We start from the raw sequence: 23,642 nt of genomic DNA on the forward strand, positions 1-23,642 counted from the left end.
CTAGCATCTCCTGTTGTATCCGCTTTAGTGAAAATTTTGTCATGTTATTGGATACATAATATTAATCACTATTTTATCTTTATTTCGTACTGTAGCCTTTAGCATTATAAAGTACCCTTCCTATTGTTTTAGGTGTGCTCTTGTAAACAATATAATGTGAATTTTGCTTTATTGGCCAATTCAAAAAAATCCTTTTCTTTTTAAAGGTGAGTTAAGCCTATATATATTTATTAATATAATCTAGATAGTTGTCTCAGTTTTGTAATACTGATTTATGCTATAGAAACTACACACACTCATACAGACAGACACACAGTCATCCACTTACGTGGTCTGTTTTATTTGCTAGCCTTCTCTCTTTCTTTTGGCATTTAGGAAAATTGGTGTTTTTGTTTCAAGGTTTCCTTTAGAATAATACCTTTATATGATAACCTTAATCCCCTCTTCTTTTGGATACTGCCTATCAGTTACCTATTACCAACAATATTGGAATTAGCTAGTAATCTTTTCTTTCTCTTTCCCTCCTGCTCTTTCAGCATCTAATTTGAAATAATAGTTTTTTTCTTCTAATTAATATCTAGGACAATCAGCAAGCTGTTCTCATTTCCATATGCTCTTCATCTTATCTCCACATTTTTTGATAGTTATGTCAATGGTCAGAGTTTTTGATAGTTACACATTTTTGGTAGTTATGTTGTTTCTATAATGCAGAGCAGATAAGCATTGCATAATGAGTGCCTCCTTTATTTGAATCATTTTGTCACGGTACAAGAGATAAATATGTAATCAATGGCCCTTGAATATAGAAGTCAAACTCAATTTCTGGGATTACCTTACAGCCAGGACACAAGCAAGTTCTGCCAGTCACACATTTTGATTCAGAAGTGAGCAACGTTAGGAAGCACACTGTGTATGGAGCCGCCATTTGTGCTGCAATAGCTGGTAGCCCAGGGCATCCAATTTCCAAAGGCAACAGTGGGAGAGGAGCAGTTTCCCAATGATTTTAAGGTCATGCTCCTGATGCAGAAGCGGCATTGGTGCTCATGGCAGTAGCAGCTGCAGTAAAATCTAATTTCTGGTGTTTGTACTTTGTAGCCATCACATCAGTGGGCAATTCTCCAGCTTGGTTTTGGAACCCTAGCTTTGAGATCGTTTCTCCAGCCTTCTTGACGTTATTGTGAACTTCCTAAAAGCGTTTAATATATCTCTCCTCTGCTTAAATTAATCAGAGTAGATATTGTTGTTTGCATCCATAAGCACTGACTAATACCTAAAGGCCACACATCTCCCATTATTGTTGTGAAAATTGAATGATATAATGTATGCTAAACCACCTAACACACAAGAGTGCTTAGCAAGTCTTTGTTTCCTTCTGGCTTCAAGGAGGAGGGAAATAAAGGATACAGAGGCAGCCACGCTAGATCATGCTGAAGTTTCTGAAATAGATTACACTCATTAAAGATACATTCAGTTCCCTTTGTCTAAGTACTGAATGCTAAAACCTCAAATGCTTCTTGGAATCTTTTTAGTCTATTAAACAAAGAGAGCAAAAGTAATAAGCTTTACATGCAGGACTGGCTATGCAAGTCATGAAGCTTGGTATTAAGAGTAGAGAGTATGACAGGGACACCTAGACCCCTTTCTCTGTGGCCACCCCTAAATTCTGTTCAAAACAAGCAAGCCACTATATTTATATGCCACAGTTGGCCACAACAAAAGGTTCTTTCAGCCAACAATACAAAATTGTACAAGTAGTGCAGTTACAATTACAAAATTACATCAATAGTACAAAAATACATGTTCACTTTAAGGCAAAAAGTGAAATATATGTTCACCTTAAATATCGAAAGATGGAATGTCGATGTCAAAAGGAACCAGAGAGAATATCTAATCCGAGCCCATTCGCTTATACTTGGGGAAACTGAGTCCCAATGGGGTTAACTGCCTACCTAGAGTAACACAACTAATTAGTGCTGAACAGAGACTAGAGCCTCTGGCTCCTGAAATCCAGTTTAAATCTGCCTCTTTTTATATGGCATCACCTCCCTTCCTTTTCATCTGAGAAGTGCTGCAGTGGTCAACCAATTTTCTTCCCCAGTCCTGAACATCCACCTCAAAAGTAAGAATATCAGAGAAGAAAAGGAAATTCAAGGTTAAAAACCTTCAGGACTTGAAAGGAAGAAGGAAGCTTATAACTACATTAAAACAAACAAACTTTCTTTTTAACTGCATAATCTATCTGCAATAATTCAAATCAAACTGCATGAATTAAAAAGTGATATTCCACCCATTTATCCAATGGTACTCTCCCAAAGTTATCACTTTCATCATTTGGGTGAATATCCATTCTCAGTTTAGTCATTTATCTCAGGCCTTATTTTAAATCTACCACTCACTGGAATTAGATAAACGTGAATTTTTTTAAAAAATGTTTTATTTCAAGCAAAAAGTGTGCCTAAACACTGAAAATAGACATGTGAATTCTCTCAGAGAACTGGCCTTTTTGGAAGTAGGGAAAGAGTCATTCAGTTCTCTATAAGGAAAATAAACCAATAACTAATGCACAATAATCCACTTATACGGGAATTTCCTTTGTATTTTATTTATGTTGATTTGGATAAATTCTCTTTCCCTTACATTTACTTCTGCTGCCAGTGTTAACTCATTAAGTATTGAGGGGTAGAGAACGCATCAACAGTGACAGCATATCCCACTAAACTTCTATATTTCTGATTTAGTGATTAACTACCTTGCAGAATTTCTTTGCCATTTCTCTCAGACTAATACACGTTTTGGTTATTCATGCTTCAATATGGAGAGAAAATCAGCCATTAATAGTTTTAGTGATCTTTATTTGCAATACGAGAAAGATGAAGTACTGATATGCTCCATGCATAATCTTTAAATCCATAATTCTACTGCTACTATTGAACTGCAGATTGGGAGAAGAAAAATTAGTTTTTCCAATTCACCATTACAACACAATTAAAATCCCCATGAATAATGCTATATGTTAGAAATTCCAATAAATTGTGAACTCTTTGCTACTCAATTCAATTGTTCTAATTCACAGAGTCTTCAGTCAAACGAAAGTAAATTTCGGTTCCATTTATGTATAAAAAGTCTCTTAGCACGTCAAATGAGTTAACTAGTTAACCCTAGCAGCCAGGCCAAGAGCCTGCGGTTTAGAAGTTGGCAGATCCTGTGTACTGCAACAACCAAAGCCCATCTCTGAGGTAGGTCCTCCAGAGCTCCAAAAGGTGAGAATCTCTCACGACCTGTCCCACACCCCTCCGTCGGTCCCGCCCCTTTCCTTAGCCCCGCCTCCTGCGCGCAGACACGCGCCTTCCACGCCCCCCTTCGTTCAGCCAATAGCCGGTGACACTTGTAGGAGGGGGCGTTCCCTCCCCGCCAATGCCGGAGATCCTTGCTGTCCAGGTCCCGCCCCTGCCAGGAGCTCTCCCGGAAGATGGCGGCGGCCGCAGAGTTGACGCTGCTGGAGAAGTCCCTGGGGCTGAGTAAAGGGAACAAATACAGCGCTCAGGGCGAGCGCCAGGTGAGAAACGGAGGTGGAGGTGGACGGGAGTGGGGCCTGCTGAGCCCGGGTGCACCGGGCGGCCGGCACAGGCGGGCGGAGCGAGGATGCGGCTCCCGGGCTTTCCACGTGTCCGCGCCCCGGCTGGGCTGGAGCCTCTCTGTCTGCTCTTGCAGCCCTGGCTCTCGGAGGGAGGAAGGGAACCCGCTCCAGTGGGCTCGGGCTGAGCTTTTCTTCCTGGGAGATTATCATCATCCCATTCTGAGAAAGCGAGGAGGATCCTCAAAGAGCCCTTAGATAGACCAGCCTGGAGGCCCCGCGTTTGCGCTCAGTGACAGCGTTTACTGTGACAGGACCTTTCATTCAGCATGACGCGACTACCGCAGAGCTAACTGGGTGCCAAGTAGAACTGTGCTAGGCCTGGGGTTAAGGCGGACACGCTCCCTCCCCTCACTCAGAAAGTGTGCTTTGCAGCTGGGTGCACAAACATTGCGACTATTTTAATTACAATACTGAAAAGTGCTACATTGAAGTGAAGACGGCTGAGAGAGCCCATCATGGTATTGGCTCAGTCTGGGAGATTCAGGGAAGGCTTTTCTGAGGTCTTGTGATAGCAAGTTCATTGTGCAACGTGCAGAGAATGAGAGGGGAAGTTACACGGTATGAAATTGACTGCTGAGGTATAAGGACACAGATTTCTTAGGGCATTGAAGGACATTTGTGTTTTATAAAGATCAATGTTTGCCTCAGTGGGAATGTATTAGAGGAGAATGATTGTAGGAAGACGACTTGGGATATACACATTTTTTGCCCCTTTGAAGTTTTTTCTGGATGATGTTTTCGTTCTTTCTTTTTCTGTTTTTCATTCTAGTCCGTGTTCAAATCATGTCCCTAAAGCACTATTATTATCATTTTTACAGTAAGTAAAACTGGAATGTAGAAAGGATACATGACGTGCCTGGGATCAGCAGAGTGGGCATTAGTGCCCAATGGGCCTGGTTTTGCTTTTTCCTCTGGCCTCATGCTGCTTCCTTCTCTTCAGCCACTACTCCCTAGTTTGGTTTCTGTTTCTTAAGGCGCATTGCCAAGAGGTGAGTCTTGCCTTCAGGGAGCTTGTTATCTAGTATGAGAAACAGTCCTCTGCAACTAATTTAAAGCAGAACAAAATATTTACAAAATGGGGGGAAAGATTGTGGAGCACTGTGGAGGAGAAAGTTAATTCAGACTGTAAGAATGGGTTTGTACGCTTCATGGAAGAGCTGGTGTTTAATTGTGTAAGACCAACAAATTATGAAAGACTGGGAAGTTTGAGGCAACTAGGAGAGCATATAATGAGTGGTGCAATGCAACATAAACCCAGAATTACAAATTGAGGCCCAATTTTGAGGGCTTTGGAGTTCAGAGTGTCATTTCTTATTTTATTTTAATTACAATTTTTTTTTTTTAGTGGAGGACAGCTATTGAAATTTTCTGTTTGTGTATTTGCGGAAAGGGATGAGGATGTGTGATAAGATTCAGTCATTTTTTGGAAGACAGCTGACAGCAGTAGTCCAGCAATAAGGCATCCTCTAATGTTACCAATAATAATTAAAAATGGAAAAAAATCCAGAGATTCAGCTCTAGGAGAATGGTTCATTAAATTATGGTACATCAGCACATTGGAATATTGCTTAAACAGCCATTGAAAGTGATCACTTTGAAGGCATGGAAGCTTAAGATGAGTATGAAAATAGTATATGTCCCATGATTTCAACTGCATAAGACTCGTATACTTTAGGTTGTGTAGAGGAAAGAGAATGGACTTTGGGCAAGTTACACTTTATTCAAACCCTGACTGTGCCATTACAAACTTGGTGACCTTGGTTCTTTATCTGTAATATGAGGGTGAGATTACTAACCTATCTTAACAGATACAATGATTAGATGAGAAAGTAACTGGGAATTTTTTGAGTAACTGTGGTGGGGTGGATAATTTATCTTCATAAATAATTCTCTTTAGAATTGTCATTTTCCCCTCACACTCAGCAACTGCGAGTTTTCTTTCCTTCTTTCTTCTTTTTTTTTTTTTTTAATATAACATGCATTCAGAAAAGCACACAGAGCTCAATGAGTTACCATGAAGTGAACACACTCAGGTAACCACACAGCTGAGGACAGAACATCACCAGCACCCTCAGAGTTCCATATTCTTTTCTTTTCATGCGTTTTTCTAAAGGAAATTATTGGTGATCTTGGAGGTAGTGGTTTCATTTGAGTGTGAAGGCAGAAGTGAGACTCCGAGGAGCTCTGTAGTGAATGGGAAGCAGCAGGTGCGGTGGAAAGCCCAGACTACCTGTCGGTACTTCCTTCAGCTTCTGGAGGGAACGTTTCAGTCCTCATGGGTAAAATGTTATCTCTCCATATACCTCACAGAGCGCTGTTGACCTCAATGTGCTTGTGAAAGTGCGCTGCGAAGTGTAAATCATTATACCAGATACTGTTTATGGCTGAAAGAGCGGCAGCTCCAGAAAGTGCTCTCTTCTGGTTTGCTTAGGTTGTTTAGATTGTACGCCTGTTATTTATAATTGGTCTGCCCTTTGGATGATACTTTCCATTTTCTTTTGAATGTCTCATAATGCTTCGCTTAGTTGTACATCAAGAACATTTCAGTTAATTAGCAATTTCTTATAACCTCACCCTTTGTATTGCTGTTACAATAGGGGCTATAGGATTAAAAAGTAGGATTAGGGGCCAGGCCGGTGGCACAGCAGTTGGGTTCGCATGTTCTGCTTTGGCAGCCCAGGATTTGCCGGTTGGGATCCCCGGGTGTGGGTCTGGCACCGCTTGTTGGGCCATGCTGTAGTAGGCGTCCCACATGTGTGGTGGAGGAGGATGGGCGCGGATGTTAGCTCTGAGCCGGTCTTCCTCAGTGGCAGATGTTAGCTCAGGGCTGATCTTCCTCAAAAAAGTAGGATTAGTTTTCAGATGATTACCTGAAGCCTAGACTTTATTATCGGTAGTCTCTATTACATTTTGGAACGTTTTCAAAATATGAATTATTGGCCGACATTTAGAGTGACCTCACTGTAAATGACTCCAAAACTGATGAATATGCAATCCATGGCAACCAAGCCACTGTCACAGTCAGCACTAGTTAATGAGATAGCTAATTATGTTAGACCACATATTGCTAAAGCCAGCCTAGATCCCATTTGGTGGTTCTGACTATATCACCATGAACCCAGTGTTACTATAATTGTTTCTTTTTTTTGTTATTACAGAAGTCAGGTTTATTTAAGTATGTTCACCTTACTAAAACAGGATATGGATAATCCTGATTGAAATTAATGCAGTATTATTAGGATTTCCATTTTCTCTTTTTGTACATACATAGTTATAAATTATATAGGAACATTATACTGATTTTTGCAATGTTGTTACCAGTTTCATCATCAAGCATCTGTTAGCAAATGTAAATTATATAACTGCTATTTTTCTGATTTCCATTTGTACGTAATTTAGTATCGTGAGAGTATTTGAAAAAACACTTGAGGGGTTTCACAGTTTCTTAAAACTTACAGTCGTGATGGTATGTTTTTAAAATTTATCTGAAGCACTTTTTTTTTCTTTTTAAGATTCCCGTTCTTCAAACAAACAATGGCCCAAGTCTCACAGGACTGACTACCATAGCGGCTCATCTAGTCAAGCAAGCCAACAAAGAATATTTGCTTGGGAGCACGGCAGAAGAAAAGGCAATAGTTCAACAGTGGTTAGAGTACAGGGTCACTCGAGTAGACGGGCACTCCAGCAAGGATGACATCCACGCTCTGTTGAAGGTATCCGGACTTCACTTTATAGGCTGAAATGCGTGAATATTAACAGCAGGAATCTCTCTCCCCTGAGATTGAATAGCTGAAGCTATTGGCCGTCTTTCCTTGTTTCCTTCTGCCTCGGGGTAGTTTGTACCTGTTACTACCTTTGCCTGGAATAGACTCTGCCAGCCCTCTCCCTTCAGATCTCAGCTCAGGTACCCCTTCCTCAGAAACGTGCTTGACTGTCTCTCTCTCAAACAGATGCTGTTCCTGGTGCTATATTCTTTTCCTTCATAACACAGCACCCTATGCTTTCCTTTATAACGCTCATCATTGTCAATAATTATAGCTTTGTATGATTTTTTTTTTATGTGATGGCTTAATATTTTTCCCCCCACTCTGCACCCTGATTCCCTAAGCAATAAAGTACTTCCTCAAAGGCAAGGGGAAGTCAGAATCTTTGGAGGTTGTAGTTTGAAAAAAACTAGTTGATCTGACTTACTGCTTTAGGATTTGTATTTTCTTTCCAAAGAAGTCCAATTAGAATAAAAGAATCTACTGATATAAAATACAAACCAGATATGGCTCCAGAGTCACCAAGAATGAAAAACATTCCAAATGAAATTATTTCTGTTAATTATTTATATAAAAATAAAACGGGTTTTTTTGTTTTTGTTTTTTAGGCTTAGAATTTGAAGGAACCTTAGAGATCATCCAGACAACCACTTATCATTGCAGGAATCCCTCTGTTTCCTAATTTTATTCCCATTATCATATAAATTGGTAATATAAGTTGTTCAAGAAGATCTTATAGTACGGAAAGTTTTTCATTTGTCCCTGGGGGGAGAATGGTTTAAACTGTATTCCTGGTGATACCATCAAGAGAACTGGTAGAGAATAGATTTCAGGCCTTGTTGCTTTATAGGTCTGTCATGATCAACTATTCATCCTTAATGTTCATGTTCACCCTTCCCTCTGCCCCCTGCCGTGCTCGGCAGCATTACCAGAGGGAGCAAGCATGTCTTCCCTCTAAGGGAATGTGAGATTTCAGGCAAATAAAAAGTAAATATAACTATCTCTTATCATTTTCCAAAAGAAAGGATAGTAATAAAGTACTTAATTCTGAAATATATGGACAGAATTTCATAGAATTGGGTTTCGAGGTTCGAAAGTTGTATTCACAGATATGGTATTAGGAGCATAGAAGGAATTCCACCAGACCGTTGCATTTGGGATATGTAAATATTACCTGAAATTTCAATCAGGAGAATCTGACTGGAGATAGTGACATTTTTGAAATGTACAGGGCACTGGGTGATTGGGATTGTGGTCCTTGCTGTGTTGCCACAGTTTGCTCATCTGTGCCTACAACGATGTGCCAGGTACATGTAGTTCCAGGGGGTGAATCAGTGGCCGTCAGACACAGTCGCTGCCCTGAGAGAACTCGGACTGTGGGGGAGACAAACGTGTGGGTAATGGCCTGTAGAGGGATTGTTGGCTACGTAAGCCCACAGGAGAAAGGGCGCTTTGCTGTTTTGCTTTACTTATTGCTATTTCATGGTAGTGTTTTTATTTCAAAGGCATAAATATTTATTATGGAAATTTAGCAAATAGAAATAAGCAAATAAGAGAATTTCAAACAGTGGTCCCACTATCAAGAGAGAACCGTTAGTAACACTTATGTTCAATCATCAAATATTTATTGAACTCCTTTTGTATTTTTTCCATGCTTTTTCTTTTCATATACACGTGTTTGTGTTTTATTTTAAAAAGGAGCAGCTATTGGACACTGTAACTTGTTTTTTTGTTCACTGACAATGTGTTGTGAACATCTTTCCATGTCCATAGATAGTTATTTACACTGTCTTTCTGATAACCTGCTAGTACTCCATCATATAGTTATATCAGAATTGAAATAGTCTATCCTCATATAGTTACTAGCTTGTTGCTAAATATTTTAACACATTCCCATTTGTTTTCTTGGGCTAAATTCCTACAGGGGAAATTGCTGGGCCAAAGCTGTATACATTTTTACGGCTGTTTTGCTCATTTGCCCTCCAGAAAAGTATATTGTTATAGTTCGGTGGTATATAAGAGTGGCTTCTTCCACTAAACCCCTGTTCACATGTATATGACCCTTTTTCTCCCTCACTACCCCAATTTCATTACCAAAAGAAACCAACAGGTGATTTCTTTGTTCACTTGGTGTTTTTTTCCTTAAAATTATTAATGCTGTGGCATTTTTTTCATAATGCTTATGAGCATTTTTATTATTTAAAAAAATTTGCTTATATTTATTCTTTGCCCATTTTTATACTGGGCTATTTCTCTTTTTATTGGTTATTTTTAAAATTCCTGCTGTTAGGATATTATGAAAGAGTTTAATTCCTATTGTCTAAGGGTCCATTTCAGTGCTAAAAACCACGATTCTAAGTTCAAATGGCTCATAATTAAGGTAATATGTAATTTCAAAAAGCAGGCATTGCGAAACACTAACATTTATTGAGTCTAGATGGAGTATATATAGTTGTTTATTATCCTACTTTTTCAATATTATTAGAAAGTTTAATAATAGACAAGAGGAAAAAGAAAAATCAGGTGGAACTCTATAAGCAAAAATATTTTTAAAAGTTTGGCAATGGCATCAGAAAGACTTGTGGGAAAAAAAGAGGAAATGAGCATCAGACATCAGGTTTGTTCTGTGAATATTTTGAACGTGTGAAATTCTGTTTTGGTAGGAAAAATGTGATTTATATCACTAATCAGAAACATATTACATAATCAATTTTTTTAAACTCCATTTTCTTAGAGTCTTTATAACTAAAGACTATAACCTTAAAAAGTCTTTATGACTAAGACATAGATATGGATTCTATTTTAAGAACATTGTTAAATGTTAAGCAGTGTTAAATTATTGTTTCAGACCTTTTTTAAAAATGCTTCTTAAAATTAATGAAGATATATTTATTGTATTCTTATGCTTTGTCAGAGTTGTTTCATTTGAAGACATTTGGAGAGAAACCATCTCTAATTTAACAGATTACTATAGAATTTAAGCGGTAGCCCATACAGACCAACATATTTTATCCTCTCTACCCAAATTTTACTTTGGTTCTTCTGCATTTTTCTCCTCATTTGTGTCCACATTCCTTTATGTCCTCATCTGTACCACTCCAGCAATTTCATATTCATATACTGTTTTGAAAATTACTATCTTTAAACGAAGACATGGGCAAACTCCAAGAGATTAAATACAATTTAGCAAGTATTTACTAATTACTGAACCACTATGTACCAGGCATTTGAGATGTGATTTGAGAATTAAAACAAAATGCTTTCTCTACAGCTTGACTTTTTCTAGAATAAATGCTATTGACCAGTGGCCAATAACTAGTCTTTAGACTAGTTTAGTCTAAATAATAATAATAACTAGTCTTTAGAGCAGCCTGTGAGAAAATCTGATATTAGTTCATGTAACCTATTTATAAACTTTTTTCTGAAGGTTATATGACTCTTTTGTCTCATTTAATTTGAATGTAATTTAACATAAATTCCTGTGCTGTTAAATTACATGTTAATTTTGAGAGAGACCAAAAGTATTCATATAATACTTTTAACCTAGATTTTTTTGTTTTCTCCAGAAACTAATTGACTTATTCATGCTGATCTGTCAAACAATACTTCTAATTTAGATTAAGACCTTTTAAGATTTTTATTTCATTTTTTAACATGTACTTTAACATTTTTTTTCCTTCAAGAGTGCCTTTTGGCTAGTTATGGAGCTCAGTGCTTACTGGTGTTTTTTTGGTAATGATTTTAAATGAATTCTTTTTTGCATATACTTAAATTAACATGCCTTTTAAAAATTGATGCTCATTGTCTGGAGAACAAATGACAGAGAACTTTCTGCAGCTTTTTTTTTCTTCTTCTCCCCAAAGCCCTCCAGTACATAGTTGTATATTCTAGTTGTAGGTCCTTCTGGCTATGTTATGTGGGATGCCGCCTCAGCATGGCTTGATGAGCAGTGCCATGTCTGCGCCCAGGATCCAAACTGGTGAAACCCTGGCGACTTAACCACTTGACCAAAGGGTGGCCCCTTTCTGTAGCTGTTTTCTTTTTTTTTTTTAAATGGCAGTAATGGGATTTTTTTGTTTCTTTTTCTTTCTTTTTTTTAAGATTGGTACCTGAGGTAACATCTGTTGCCAATCTTCTTTTCTTTTCTTCTTCTTCTCCCCAGAGCCCCCCAGTACGTAGTTGTAGGTTCTAGTTGTGAGTGCGTCTGGTTGTGCTATGTGGGACACCTGCCTCAGCATGGCCTGATGAGCAGTGCTAAGTCTGCGCCCAGGATCCAAACCAGCAAAACACTGGGCTGCCAAAGCAGAGCACCCGAACTTAACCACTCAGCCACAGAGCCGGCCCCTTTCTGTAGCTTTTAATGGTACTCTATTTAAAACTGGAGTCTTTAAGGTGTTAGAAAAACTAGATGTCCAGTTGTAAAAGAATGAAGTTGGACCCTTACCTTATACAATATACGAAAAATAACTCAAAATGTATCAAAGTCCTAAACATAAGACCTAAAACTATAAAACTCTTAGAAGAAAACATAGGGGAAAAGCTTCATGTCATTTGATTTGACAGTGATTTTTTGGATATGATACCAAAAGCACAGGCAACCAAAATAAAAATAGATATATTGGACTACATCAAAATTTAAAACTTCCATGCATCAACAGATAATCAACTGAGTGAAAAGGCAACCCATGGAATGGGAAAAAATATTTGCACATCATATATCTGATAAGGCGTTAATATCCAGAATCTATAAAGAACTACAACTCAACAAAAAAAATTAAGAACACAGTTAAAAAATGGACAAAAGACTTGAGCAGGTACTTCTCCAAAGAAGATAGACAAAGCTAACAAGCATATGAAAAGATGCTCAACAGCACTAATCATTGGGGAAATGTAAATCAAAATCACAAGGCGATATCACCTCACATTAGGTTAGCTGCTAGGTTGGCTACTACCTAAAAAACGAGATAGAACAAATGTTGGCAGAGATGTGCACTGGAAACCTTATGTACCATTGGTGGGAATGTAAAATGGTGTAACTGCTAGGAAAAACAATATGGCGATTCTGCAAAAGATTAAAAATAGAATTACCATATGATCCAATAAGATCCAGTAATTCCACTTGTGGATATATACCCAAAAGAATTCAAACTGAGTCTCAAAGAGATATGTGTACACTCATGTTCATAGCAGTATTGTTCACAATAGCTGAGAGGTGGAAACAACCCAAATGTCTATAATGTCATTGATAGATGAATGGATAAACCAAATGTAGTATATATATACAATGGAGTATTACTCAGCCTTAGAAAAGAAAGAAACTCCAATGCCAGCTACAGCATGGATGAACTTTGACAATATGCTGAGTGAAATGAACCAGTCACAAAAAAATACATACTCTATGATTCCACTTATATGTAGTATCTAAAGTAGTGAAATTCATAGAAAACAGAAAGTAGAATGGTGGTTGCCGGGGCCTGAGGGGAGGGGGAAATGGACAAATTGTTTAATAGGAATAGAGTTTTAGTTTTGCAAGATGAAGAAATTCTGAAGATTGGTTGCACAACGATGTGAATACACTTAACACTTACTGAATTGTACACTTAAAAATAGTTAAGATGGTAAATTTTTGTTACATGTGTTCTACCACAATGAAAAATTTTAAAATATACGTATACAAAAAGTGCAATAAACCAATAAATTATGATTCTCTTAAGAGAAATTATTGAGGAACTTTTTATATTTTAATGTAAAAAATAAATGTAACATGAGCATGGTTTACAAAATGTTTCCCTCCAAAAAGATAAAAATTACAGTCTTTGAGATGATCATAGATGACACTTTGAATATCATTTTCTAATGTTTTCTTATTTCTTTAAAATAAAATAAGACTAATAGTATCTACTCTTTTTAAAAATGAAGTGATTTGGTATATGATTGGTGATTTTGAATGAATCTGAACCTATTAATGTCAAAGATTAAATTTATTAAATGTCTGTATTTTGTTTTCTATAGCCTTCTAAATGTTTTCAGTCAAATGATATTGTAGTTAACTTCATTATCTTTTTTATATTAATATTTTGTTATTTGTCTTTTCTAGGATCTTAATTCGTATCTTGAAGATAAAGTCTACCTTACAGGATATAACTTTACCTTAGCAGACATCCTATTATACTATGGCCTTCATCGCTTTATAGTGAGTATTTGAAGAGTTGCTGGCTTTTTTTCTGTAATGTTCAGAATGATTTTCATTTGTCTTGAATTTAAATCAAATTTGCACTTTCAACTCATCAAATAAAAAGGAAAGCAATTATTTTTATACAAGATAGCTTATGCAAACATTCCTTCCATGTATCCATTGAACACAGTAGCTTCCTGTTCCCTGACCTGCTTGATTCCTGTTCTTGCTTCTGCTCTTCTTCAAGACGACTTCTCTTGCCACCCTTTGGGCTTGGTCATCGTCACCTGGACCCCATCGTCATCATTCTGCTCCACCTCTATATCTTAATTCCGGTAACCCATCTTCTGGGCAGCTTCTTATCCTACCTCTTAATCTCTTACTCCCTAATCCCATAATTTTCTGAAGTAACTTGATTCCTTCTCTTTTTCCAAATCTGTACACTTTCTTCCCCATCCAGCTTAGATCTCTTGCATAACTTCGACTACATTCCCTGATTAGGGTCTTCAGCTTCTTTGCTCTACTGTACGTTTACCACCCTCTCCCTGTATGTCCCCAACTCTTGTTCAGTCCAAATAAATGCCTTCAGTCCTCTCTCCAGACTGAGCTCTGTTGGAGAAATCACAAAGCTATAGAGTGGAGCCACTGTAGATTGATGCTGTCCAGTTTCAGCTGGGCTCTCATACTGATCAACTCTTTCATGCCTCCCAGGCACACTTCTAGAACTTTAGCACTTTCCTCAAGCCCCACCCCTCATCCTCCCTCTATCTTCCATCATTATTACAGAGCCTCCCTCCCTCATTCAACTAGAAAATGGAGGCCATGGTTTGAGTCCCCTCATCTTCCAGCCCACCTACATGCACATCCCCATCCGTCTTGTCTCCTTTTTCTGGCCTCAGAAAGGGTCTTGCTTTTTTCCTGGGCTAATGCATTCATCTAGCCTCTTACCTCAACTCCCTCTCCACCTCCTGTCCCCTGTCTGGATCTTCTCCCAAATTTTGTTTCCTTTCTTTCTCATATCTTCAATTTTTTCCCTCTATCTGGTCAATCTCTTTAATTTATATTGTTTCCCATCTTAAATTTATTTACAAACAATTATGTAGCACTCACTATGTTCTACGCACTGTTCTTTATGCTTTATAAATGATATTCATTTAATCCTTATAACAGCCCTAGGAGGTGGATGCTATTATTATCATCCCCTTTTTACAGATGAAGTACTGAGGGCTGGAGAGGTCAGATGTCTTCTTTGAGGTCACCCAAGTAGATGACAAAACCAAGTCTGGAAACCAGGCAGTTTGGCTTCAGAGTTTCTTTCATCTCTCTCTCCATTTAAAACCTCTCAACCCCCAACACGCCGACACCTATATTCTCCCTGTGGAACAAGAGAACCCATACATTTTTCTGCATTCTGCACCTCATACATCCAGTCAGTCAGGTCCTGTTGTTTCCACCTCCCGGGTGCCTCACGTGTGTCTCTTCCTGTGATGCCGCGTGACGTTGCCCTAGTTCCAGAGTTCATTATCTTTGGTCTGGGCTGTGGAAATGGCCTTCGGCCACCAGTCTCATCTCTTTTACAGTCCATCTTTATTGCCACTGGAGTGATTTTTCTCATGAATGTGTCTTTTTCTTTCTCAAAATAATTAAGTAGCTCGTCACTCCCTAGGATAGGAGACCCCTCTTCATGTGACCCTGCCTTCCTCATCGCCCTCATTCTCCCCTCATGTCTCTCTCTCACCATAACATTCTCCCTGGAGTCTCCTCAACCTGTGCTCTCTGCTCAGTGTCCTTGTGCTGCTCTTCTCTTTTGCTCCTTGGTCCCAGCCCTTATCTTCCTCCCAAATTCGTTGGTATTTCTTCAGGTGTCCCTTAGTCCCAGCACTAATTTCCTGGCAAAGTCTTCTCATGCTCCTGAAGCATTCTGAAGTGCTCTTTCCTCTGTTTGTTTTTGTACCTCACAGACTGCCTCAGCTCCGGCTCGTTTCACTTTGTACTGAAATTATTCTTCTTGGAAAATTTCTGTCTCTCTTAAATGATGAACTGCTTGAGTCAGAGATTGTAGCAATTCATTTTTGTAACACCACTGTTGGACATCATTCCTGGCACGGGGATATAGTCTATCTTCCCCTCCATAAACATTGAAGAACATATTTAACATATTTCTTTATCTCTTTGAAAGAGTTTAATACTTATTTTCTCATTGTACCTCATTACTATGAAGAAGATAGTGTAGTGTTCTCCTTCCATTACAGAGAAGGAAACTAATGCTTAGGAACATGAAGGGCTTTATGCAAAGACACAGAGCTCAGGTTTTGGAAGGGCCAAGACAAACTAGGTCTTCTGGCTCAAGTGTCATAATGTGCGAGGAAGCTCTTTGTGAATGAAAATACGATGATAATGAAGGATACTTACTCTTCGGCCCCCCTCAAGCTATAATTCTTCAATTTGGATTTGCTTGACTTATAAGCATTATTTCTCTAAGAGCCCTAAGTGATTGTGTTAAGTTCAAAAACGTTATTATTGTAATGGCCTAGTATGATCCTTAATTCAGCATAATATTCTCTATTATTACACGTTTACTTATTGAGAGCTTATTATATGTGCCCATTATACTACGCTTGAGGGGCATAAAAGAAATATAAAACTCTATTTGTAAGCAACTATTGATCTCACCAAAGAGATAAGACTGTTTTATGTGAAAACAATTGGCGAGTAAGAGAAGATGGAGTCCAGTGCTGATTTCTGATCAGAATATATGTGATCAATTAAAGAGGCAGATAGAGAAAAATAGGATGGAGAATCATGAAATTGTCAGAAAAATATCTGCAGGATTTGGGTGGCTTTGGCTGTCTGAGGGAGTTGCCATCGTCTTAGAAAGCTGATGATAGTTTGACTATAAATATTGTTCGTAAGTGGATGACCATACGATTTCTCATCCAAAACAACACTTTTGACAGTGAAAGGAGGGCTATTAATAATTATGCTGGGACAACAGAAATAAAGTGGGCTGAATGTTCCTTTTCTTAGGAGGAATATGATTCAATTTTAAGCAGAGTAAGGACATTGAGGAGGATCATGTCATGTTTCTCTTTGTACCCCTCCCAGCTCTTGGCACAACGCCTTGTGCAGCTAAATGTTTATTGAGATTAGCAATATTTAGCAATGTCTACCTCTTTATATTTCCTATTTTAAGTTGCATATCTTTATAGTGAAAGTGTAATCCTTAGTTATATACTTCAGTATAATTAAATCTAAAGTACTCTTATTAAAATGTGAAGGCAGTTTAAATAGAGCTGAAGTACTTTCATCACACCAGCCTCTTTTTATTCCATTTTAGATTTAGTATATTTTATTAGCTTTTTGAACTTCAGATGGTGACCTGGCGCAGCTTACCTCATCTCAAAATGCAGAAAGCCTCCACGGTACAGAGGCTTTGTTGTTAATAAGGTAGCTAAGGATCCTTCTGGTGGTGGCAAACCTACATCGTACAGTCTCACAACTTGGAGGAGCCCAAACTTGATTTGAGTGAGGCTGTGCTGCCAAGAGTATACCTACTTTACAGAGGGGAGCAAAAACAATTTGTTCTAAAAACAACAGCAGCACTCTTGTTGACGTTTTAAAAATATATTTAAATATGACCTTACTTAATTTTAAAGCTTAATATTAAGGGAAATGTCATCTCTAATCCTATGTGTGATGCCTGTCAGCAGACTAGTGAAGGCCCATCAGGACCATCGCAAGGTCTGCCTTCGTGTAGTGTCAAGCTGTCATTTAGAAGGAGAGCATTTCTCCCATCTAATTAAAAGAAAAAAGATGATAATGAGGTGTAACTCTTGCAAACCAAGTGTATACTCTATTTTCATTTTTCTCTCCCTGGCTCATGCAGGTCGTGCGGTAGGGAAAGGAGTACTCTGAGGATGAGGGGGCTTTCATGGAGTCTTTTTGCCAGCAGAGAGAGCAAGGCCGTAATTTTATAGGGCAACGTACTCATAGCACCAGCCGCCAAGTAATGTAATTGTGAGTCTAGGTGCCCTCGAGGGTGTTCGGTTTTCAAGCACGTTGGAAGTGTTTTCTTCAGTGCTGTACCTTAAAACTAGAGTTACATTAACAATATTTAATGATCTGCACCTATTTCTATTTCCTATTTTGTAATGTATATCCTCTTTACATGTAGCGGCTAGGATATTATGATTAAGAATATTATGCTTATCTTTTTCAAAAAAAAATTGAGTGGAATATTATGTAAATCACTCTGTTAACGATCTCTTTGGGTTCATAAAATGAGCCCATAACCAAAGCATCTTTCCCACCCTGGTCCAAGTGCAGCCAGAGTGCATGGGAGAAGTACCACCTTCTCAAGAAACGGCCTCACTGACCGAAACCCCTGCTGCGACAGAATTGCACCGTGGTGTTACATGACATCCCTTTGAGTTAGGTGTAAATAGACCCAGGTGAGAAAACAGTGATTCCTAGGTATTCTGTTGAGGCAGGGTGGATGTGCAGTGCAGACTGGCATCTGCTCAGGTTCGTCAGACAGTTTCTCATGCTGTGTTTACTTTAGCAGTGTATTTATTTTTGCCCTCTTGCATTCCTTCAATTATTTGTTCATGTTATTAAAACTTAATATGTAGTCAGCACACTGTACAAAACAGCAGTCAGGGAACCTGCCAGTCATCAGATAATCCCACTGTATTTTGTTTCAGTTTGAGCCCAGTGTTAGTTGTGGCTGAGTTACTCTATTTATAAGATCTGGTCTATCTTCATTCCCTTTGAGGAATATTACGTTGTTCTTCTTTTGTTAAATTGCCAGTTAGTGTGGCTGTTTATTATCATGCCAGTGACTCATTGCTTTCTTAAAGTGATTTCACTAGTAGATAGCAGTCCCTATGAACAGACTGTTACTCAAGATTATTAAAATCCTTTGTAACGTTGTGTGCTGCTTGACTGTAAGATTGTTATCAACCGAAATGCATTTGTTTTGAAGTTCAGAGCCATTGGAGGTATGCTGTTCTTTTAGAAAGAAAGGAAAACTAAAAGACATAGCTGCAGAGCTGTCCAGGGACGCTGACCGTAAAGAATGTCCCAAGGCAGCGTGGTGCCAGTTAGAAAGGTAGCAGCGTGCATTTCACCCTGATCTGGAATGAGGCCCGTGGAGTGCTTCTCACATGTCTTCATGGAAACTTAGTGACTAAGAATATTATCTGTTTGGCTTTAAAGTTCAAACTAGTTATCTGGTGCCAGTGTAAATAAAAGAAATGATTAAGTAGAGAGAGCCAAGCACCCCCATAGACACACTGGCGTGTAGACCAATAAGAAGCAGGAAATTGTAACTGGAACAGTTGTGTTGTGTTTCCTGTGGTAAAAAAGGAAAAATAAAAACCTAATTGACTAGAAAGGGATGATGGAAAACCATTGTTATCAGTGAAATGGTTGATGGGGATCTCATCCAAAAAGTCCTAAGAAAGCTAAGTTTGGTGGTGGTGGGGAATCTGGTTTTTTGTTTGTTTGTCTGTTTACAGTAAGTTCAGGAATAGAACGTCCACCAAAAGAGTAGCCGAGGTAACAAATCAAGGTCAGTCGTCATTTTCTCAGACTCAAAGGACGAGCTCCAGACTTTAAACTAAAGGTTAAGTGGTAACCTGATCCTTTTGGAAAAGCTCTGTGTATTTCTGGCAAAATTGTCTCAGGGAAAGTGAACAGATTTACATTCTCTAAAATAGATCATCTACTTAAAAAATATAGGAACAAAAATTAGTTTGTCCTGTTGGTCTCTTCATAATCCTTACACTGGAGACTCTGAAATTTTTAAGTTGGAAAATATTGATTTTTGCTGTGTGTTGTATTTTGTTGTTGTTGTTGTTACTTAAGTCATAGGCCTGGTGGCAGCATATGCTAGTCCTGTGTGAAAGCAGATGCTGTTCTGAAATGTCGACAGTAAACATGCCCTTCGTCCCCTGTTTCAGAAGCTGAGTGACCAGCTAGAATGTAGATCAGACAAACATCAGTACTTTATCATTTGCAGATGCTTTCCTCTCAGTGTGTTTTAATTCATTCCAAAAAATGGCATCTCACAGAAGTGCTGAGTGGAGATGTTTTATAGTGAAAGAATTCTGAAAACACTAAATTGTTTAGAAAAGTGGTCAGATTTGAATCGTCATATCTCAGCAGCTGTCATGAAATCAAGTTGGAGTAAAGCTTGTTCCTTCTGTTTGCTTTAACTATCAGTAAAGAGGTTCACTGAAGTTGATTTTGAAATTTATTTGTTTATTTATGAAAACTCACTCCCATTGCCTGGTAGGTTTGCAGCTGTTTACTAGTGGTTGAGCTTTTTAAAAGTCTTTTCCTTTGAAAAACTATGCATGTGACTAAGGTCACATACAGTAAAGATTTAGAAAAAGAACAAAAAGTGAGCTCTTTTACAAAATGTATTTTACCTTTTGAAATATAAACTGATATTCAGTTTATTCCTCAGTGGTTAAGTGCCTTCTATATACAGCACACCAGACCGTTAGGAGTAATGTAGTTCTTTATATGTGAAATCAAGAATTCTCATTTAATAAAAAGTAACTTCTGCATAAAAAAAGACATTCTTGACCAATTTTCTTGACTAATGTGTTAGTTTTTTATCTCCATGCCATGGACTAACTATATTGTAGGTGAAACAGTTATAGTAATGTATTTCTGAGAGCCACCTGACAGCCCCTTAAACAAGATGAGTCTGTTGTTATAATTTGCTATATATGTATATATAGCAGCTTGTGTAGGACTTAAATTTTTATGTAACAGAAACAGTAAGACTTTCACTGCTAATAATTTAGGTAAACTAGGCCAACAGAAATAAACATTTAGACCACCCAAGAGAATGTTAAAAGATCAGATATTGATACAATAGTATCCTAATGTCATAAAGGCAAAAAGGAAGGTAGGATGACTTGTCAATTTTTCTCTTTTTTTTGGCCTCTTCTCCCCAAAGTCCCACAGTACACAGTGTACATTCTAGTTGTAGGTCCTTCTAGTTGTGGCATGTGGGATGCTGCCTCAGAGTGACCTGATGAGCGGTGCTGGGTCCACGCCCAGGATCCAAACCGGTGAAACCTTGGGCTACCAAAGCAGAGCGCAGGAACTTAACGACTCGGCCACGGGGCCGGCCCCTCAACTTTTCTTTTTAAGTTGCCTTATAGTAAATATAAAATGAAAATATGAGCTCAGTTAAACATTTATTGAGAAAGTACTGTGTCTACCTTTTAATTGTATTGTTAATACTATTTTATATTCTGTAAAACTATTGCATACTAGAGTGATTTGTTCTTAGTTTTGTTGACCTGGTAATTTAGCAGAATATTTGCCTGTAGGCACGAGGATATGCTAAATTCTGAAGCCACAGGACACCCATCTCACTAAAAGTGCCTTCCAACAAGCCGACTGCTAACGGGTTTGAACCACATGCGGGTGACTGAGGTTTTTTTCTATGTAAACATTCCTGTCAGTTTTACAGAGACTTGCAATATCTGCTAAATAAATAGCGAGTTAACAGCATGCTGAGGATCTGCACCACTCTCACATGGCCATGGCTGAGTTACTGCCCTGCTGGCTTTCGTTTTACCTGACAACCCTTCATGGTTCCAATCCAAGCTTGGTCTTAGACAAAAGTCTGAGTCACCTTCTTTGGAGCCTGAGCCCAGAGAAATGATAGGCACCAACTGTTTGTATTGCATTTTTCTCTGACCAAATCTCTGGGCATTCTGAAGCTTGATAGTAAATTCTCTGAACTGCTACATCCACTAAAGATAGAGTTCAGCTTTATTGCAAACAGTTTAGAAGGTCTGTTGTTCATCTGAGGCATATGCCGCTAGAAATAGCCCTTCCTTCTTGTATTAAGGAATAATCACTTAAAATTAAGTAGGTCATTCTCTTCTTGCGTAAAGTTTTCCCCAGAGTTTAACAGAAAGGAAGTAGTAGTCTATATATAGAGAGCAGCCATCCATGAATGTATAATATTTGAGTTTACATAATATTTTCGCGTTTGGTATGTTAGATAGCAGTAAACCATTCTTTTTTAGGTTTGCTAAAGATATTGGAGAAAGGAGCATATCTTAGTCTTTTGGAAGCTATTCTCTTCTTTTCTCCTGTTTTCCTTTCCAGTAAAGTAAAAAACAAACTCTTTGGGCTTCTAGATCCTGGTTTAATGTAAATTTTTCGTTTGTTGAAAACCTGAGATTTCCCTAGAAAGCACATCTGGTTTTGAACTGTACATAAAAGCATTAAACAAATGGATAGCTCGTCCAAGTGGCTAAAATTTTTGACTGCTATCTGAATATGGTGGCTTTGAGAACTGTTTTCTTTTTCTCCAATTTCTATCTCCTACTCAAATGATATTAATAGTTTTGCTTATGTAATGTCTGTGTTGTGTGTGTGTGTGTTTTTTTAATCTCTACCTAGGTTGACCTGACAGTTCAAGAAAAGGAGAAGTATCTTAATGTGTCTCGCTGGTTTTGTCACATTCAGCATTATCCAGGCATCAGGCAACATCTGTCTAGTGTTGTCTTCATCAAGAACAGACTATATACGAATTCCCACTAGAAGCCCTCCATGCTGTACAGAAGAGTGATTAAAATATTTAAATGGAAAGTGTATTCGGGACCAGAGGACTAACATAAATTGATATGCAGTCATTCTTTATTTGTTGAAGTTGATAGAATTTTTAAAGTATAAAATTGTGTCCCAATGTTTGATTTGCTCTTTAGTTGAAATTTTTTGCAATTTTTTTCTGTAAAAATTCAACTGCTGTCAAAATTTGAGTTGAGAACAAGTAATAAATTACCTTGTTTTTATAGATGAAATTTATTTTAGTAAAAGTTGCAAATCAGTGTTTAATCTTTAAAAAAATAGTCCTTTCAATGTTTGACATATTTGGCTATTTATTGACCTCTTTTTTCGTATTTTACAATTCATTTTCCCCTTATGGATATTTACAGTAGTTTGTTTATTAAGAACTGTAATAAACTGTGCCAAGGATACCGAAAGGGAAGACAGATGGATTTGTTTTCATATATTTATGTGAGCCAGTAAACGTGGTTGAAAAAACCTTTTTGTTTCTTTCTTTCCTTTAGTCAGTATTCATTGAGGTGAAACTAACTACTGAACTGCCCTAGAGGGGCCTGGAATAAGATGGAGTCCCTGTGTTGATGGTTCTTCTCTTATTGTTGGTTTACTGGAATATGCAGTAGCTAAAAAGAGATGGGAAATTCCCACTGTCCCACTAATCTTGCACTTGATAACTACTAGATTTTTCTAAACTAAAAGCCACCTCTCATAGAAGGGCTGCTGTTGAAGCACTATGTAAAAAGAGACACTTTATTAACAAATATATACACTTTATAACTCTTATGGGCTGAGTGAATAAGTAATTAATTATTGAGAACTAAAGAGCTTATATACTTACAAATAATAAGAAAAATAGTTGTTGAGCACTTTACTGTTTAATACTATTTAATATTTTGGTGCTGATGCTGAATCTAAGTAGTATACAATTCAAAATTCAAGTGGAAAGAGCAGAAACTTGGGAAATATACAGCCCTCTGGTTGAGTCCTGCTTTTATCACTTACTAGCTGTATGACCCTAAGCAAATCAGTTAACCATATTTTCTTAATCTGTAAAAATAAAAATGAAATGTAAAAGTAAAGATAACTGTCTGTTCTGAGAATTAAAGGATAACATCTAGCTCATGGCTCTCAGTAAAAGTTTCTCCTTTTGTTTGTAAGAGCCCCCATTTTTGTCCTTCATGTTAGTCAAGAGATTTCATTAGCCATATATGTGAGTATACGGTAATAGAACAAAACAGTTTTTACAGGATGAGATTTCACAATTCATTGCCCTTGGGAGCATTTTTAATTTTATAAAATGGCCTGTAAATTAGAAACTGTAAACTTGTATTTGCATATGCAGAGACTAGAGGACTCCAGCTAATCTCGGGAGTCGGGATGTGTGCGACAGAAGTAGGCCCAGTCTGTGACTGTTCATGCACATCGCCACCCCAGCAGGGTCTGCTGTAAGCGTTCCACATTT

The 23,642-nt window shown here is 37.9% G+C and overlaps 1 protein-coding gene across 1 annotated transcript; it reads left to right on the plus strand.

The window, feature by feature from the left end:
* The first annotated feature begins 3,328 nt into the window (after positions 1-3,328).
* Positions 3,329-23,264, plus strand: EEF1E1 (eukaryotic translation elongation factor 1 epsilon 1). Its single transcript, XM_014842669.3, has 4 exons — positions 3,329-3,556; positions 7,150-7,350; positions 13,499-13,594; positions 22,016-23,264. The coding sequence occupies exons 1-4, from the start codon at positions 3,470-3,472 to the stop codon at positions 22,154-22,156; spliced, it is 525 nt and encodes a 174-aa protein (XP_014698155.1). The 5' UTR covers positions 3,329-3,469; the 3' UTR covers positions 22,157-23,264.
* The last annotated feature ends 378 nt before the right edge of the window (positions 23,265-23,642 follow it).

Source organism: Equus asinus, chromosome 8, assembly GCF_041296235.1.
Source record: "Equus asinus isolate D_3611 breed Donkey chromosome 8, EquAss-T2T_v2, whole genome shotgun sequence".
Lineage (NCBI taxonomy): Eukaryota > Metazoa > Chordata > Mammalia > Perissodactyla > Equidae > Equus > Equus asinus.

Excerpts from the sequence above, each read along its gene's own strand:
- EEF1E1 (XM_014842669.3), top strand. The coding sequence starts at position 3,470 with ATGGCGGCGGCCGCAGAGTTGACGCTGCTGGAGAAGTCCCTGGGGCTG. Across the intron at positions 3,557-7,149 it reads GCGCTCAGGGCGAGCGCCAG|ATTCCCGTTCTTCAAACAAA; the intron begins GTGAGAAACGGA and ends TTTCTTTTTAAG. Across the intron at positions 13,595-22,015 it reads ATGGCCTTCATCGCTTTATA|GTTGACCTGACAGTTCAAGA; the intron begins GTGAGTATTTGA and ends ATCTCTACCTAG.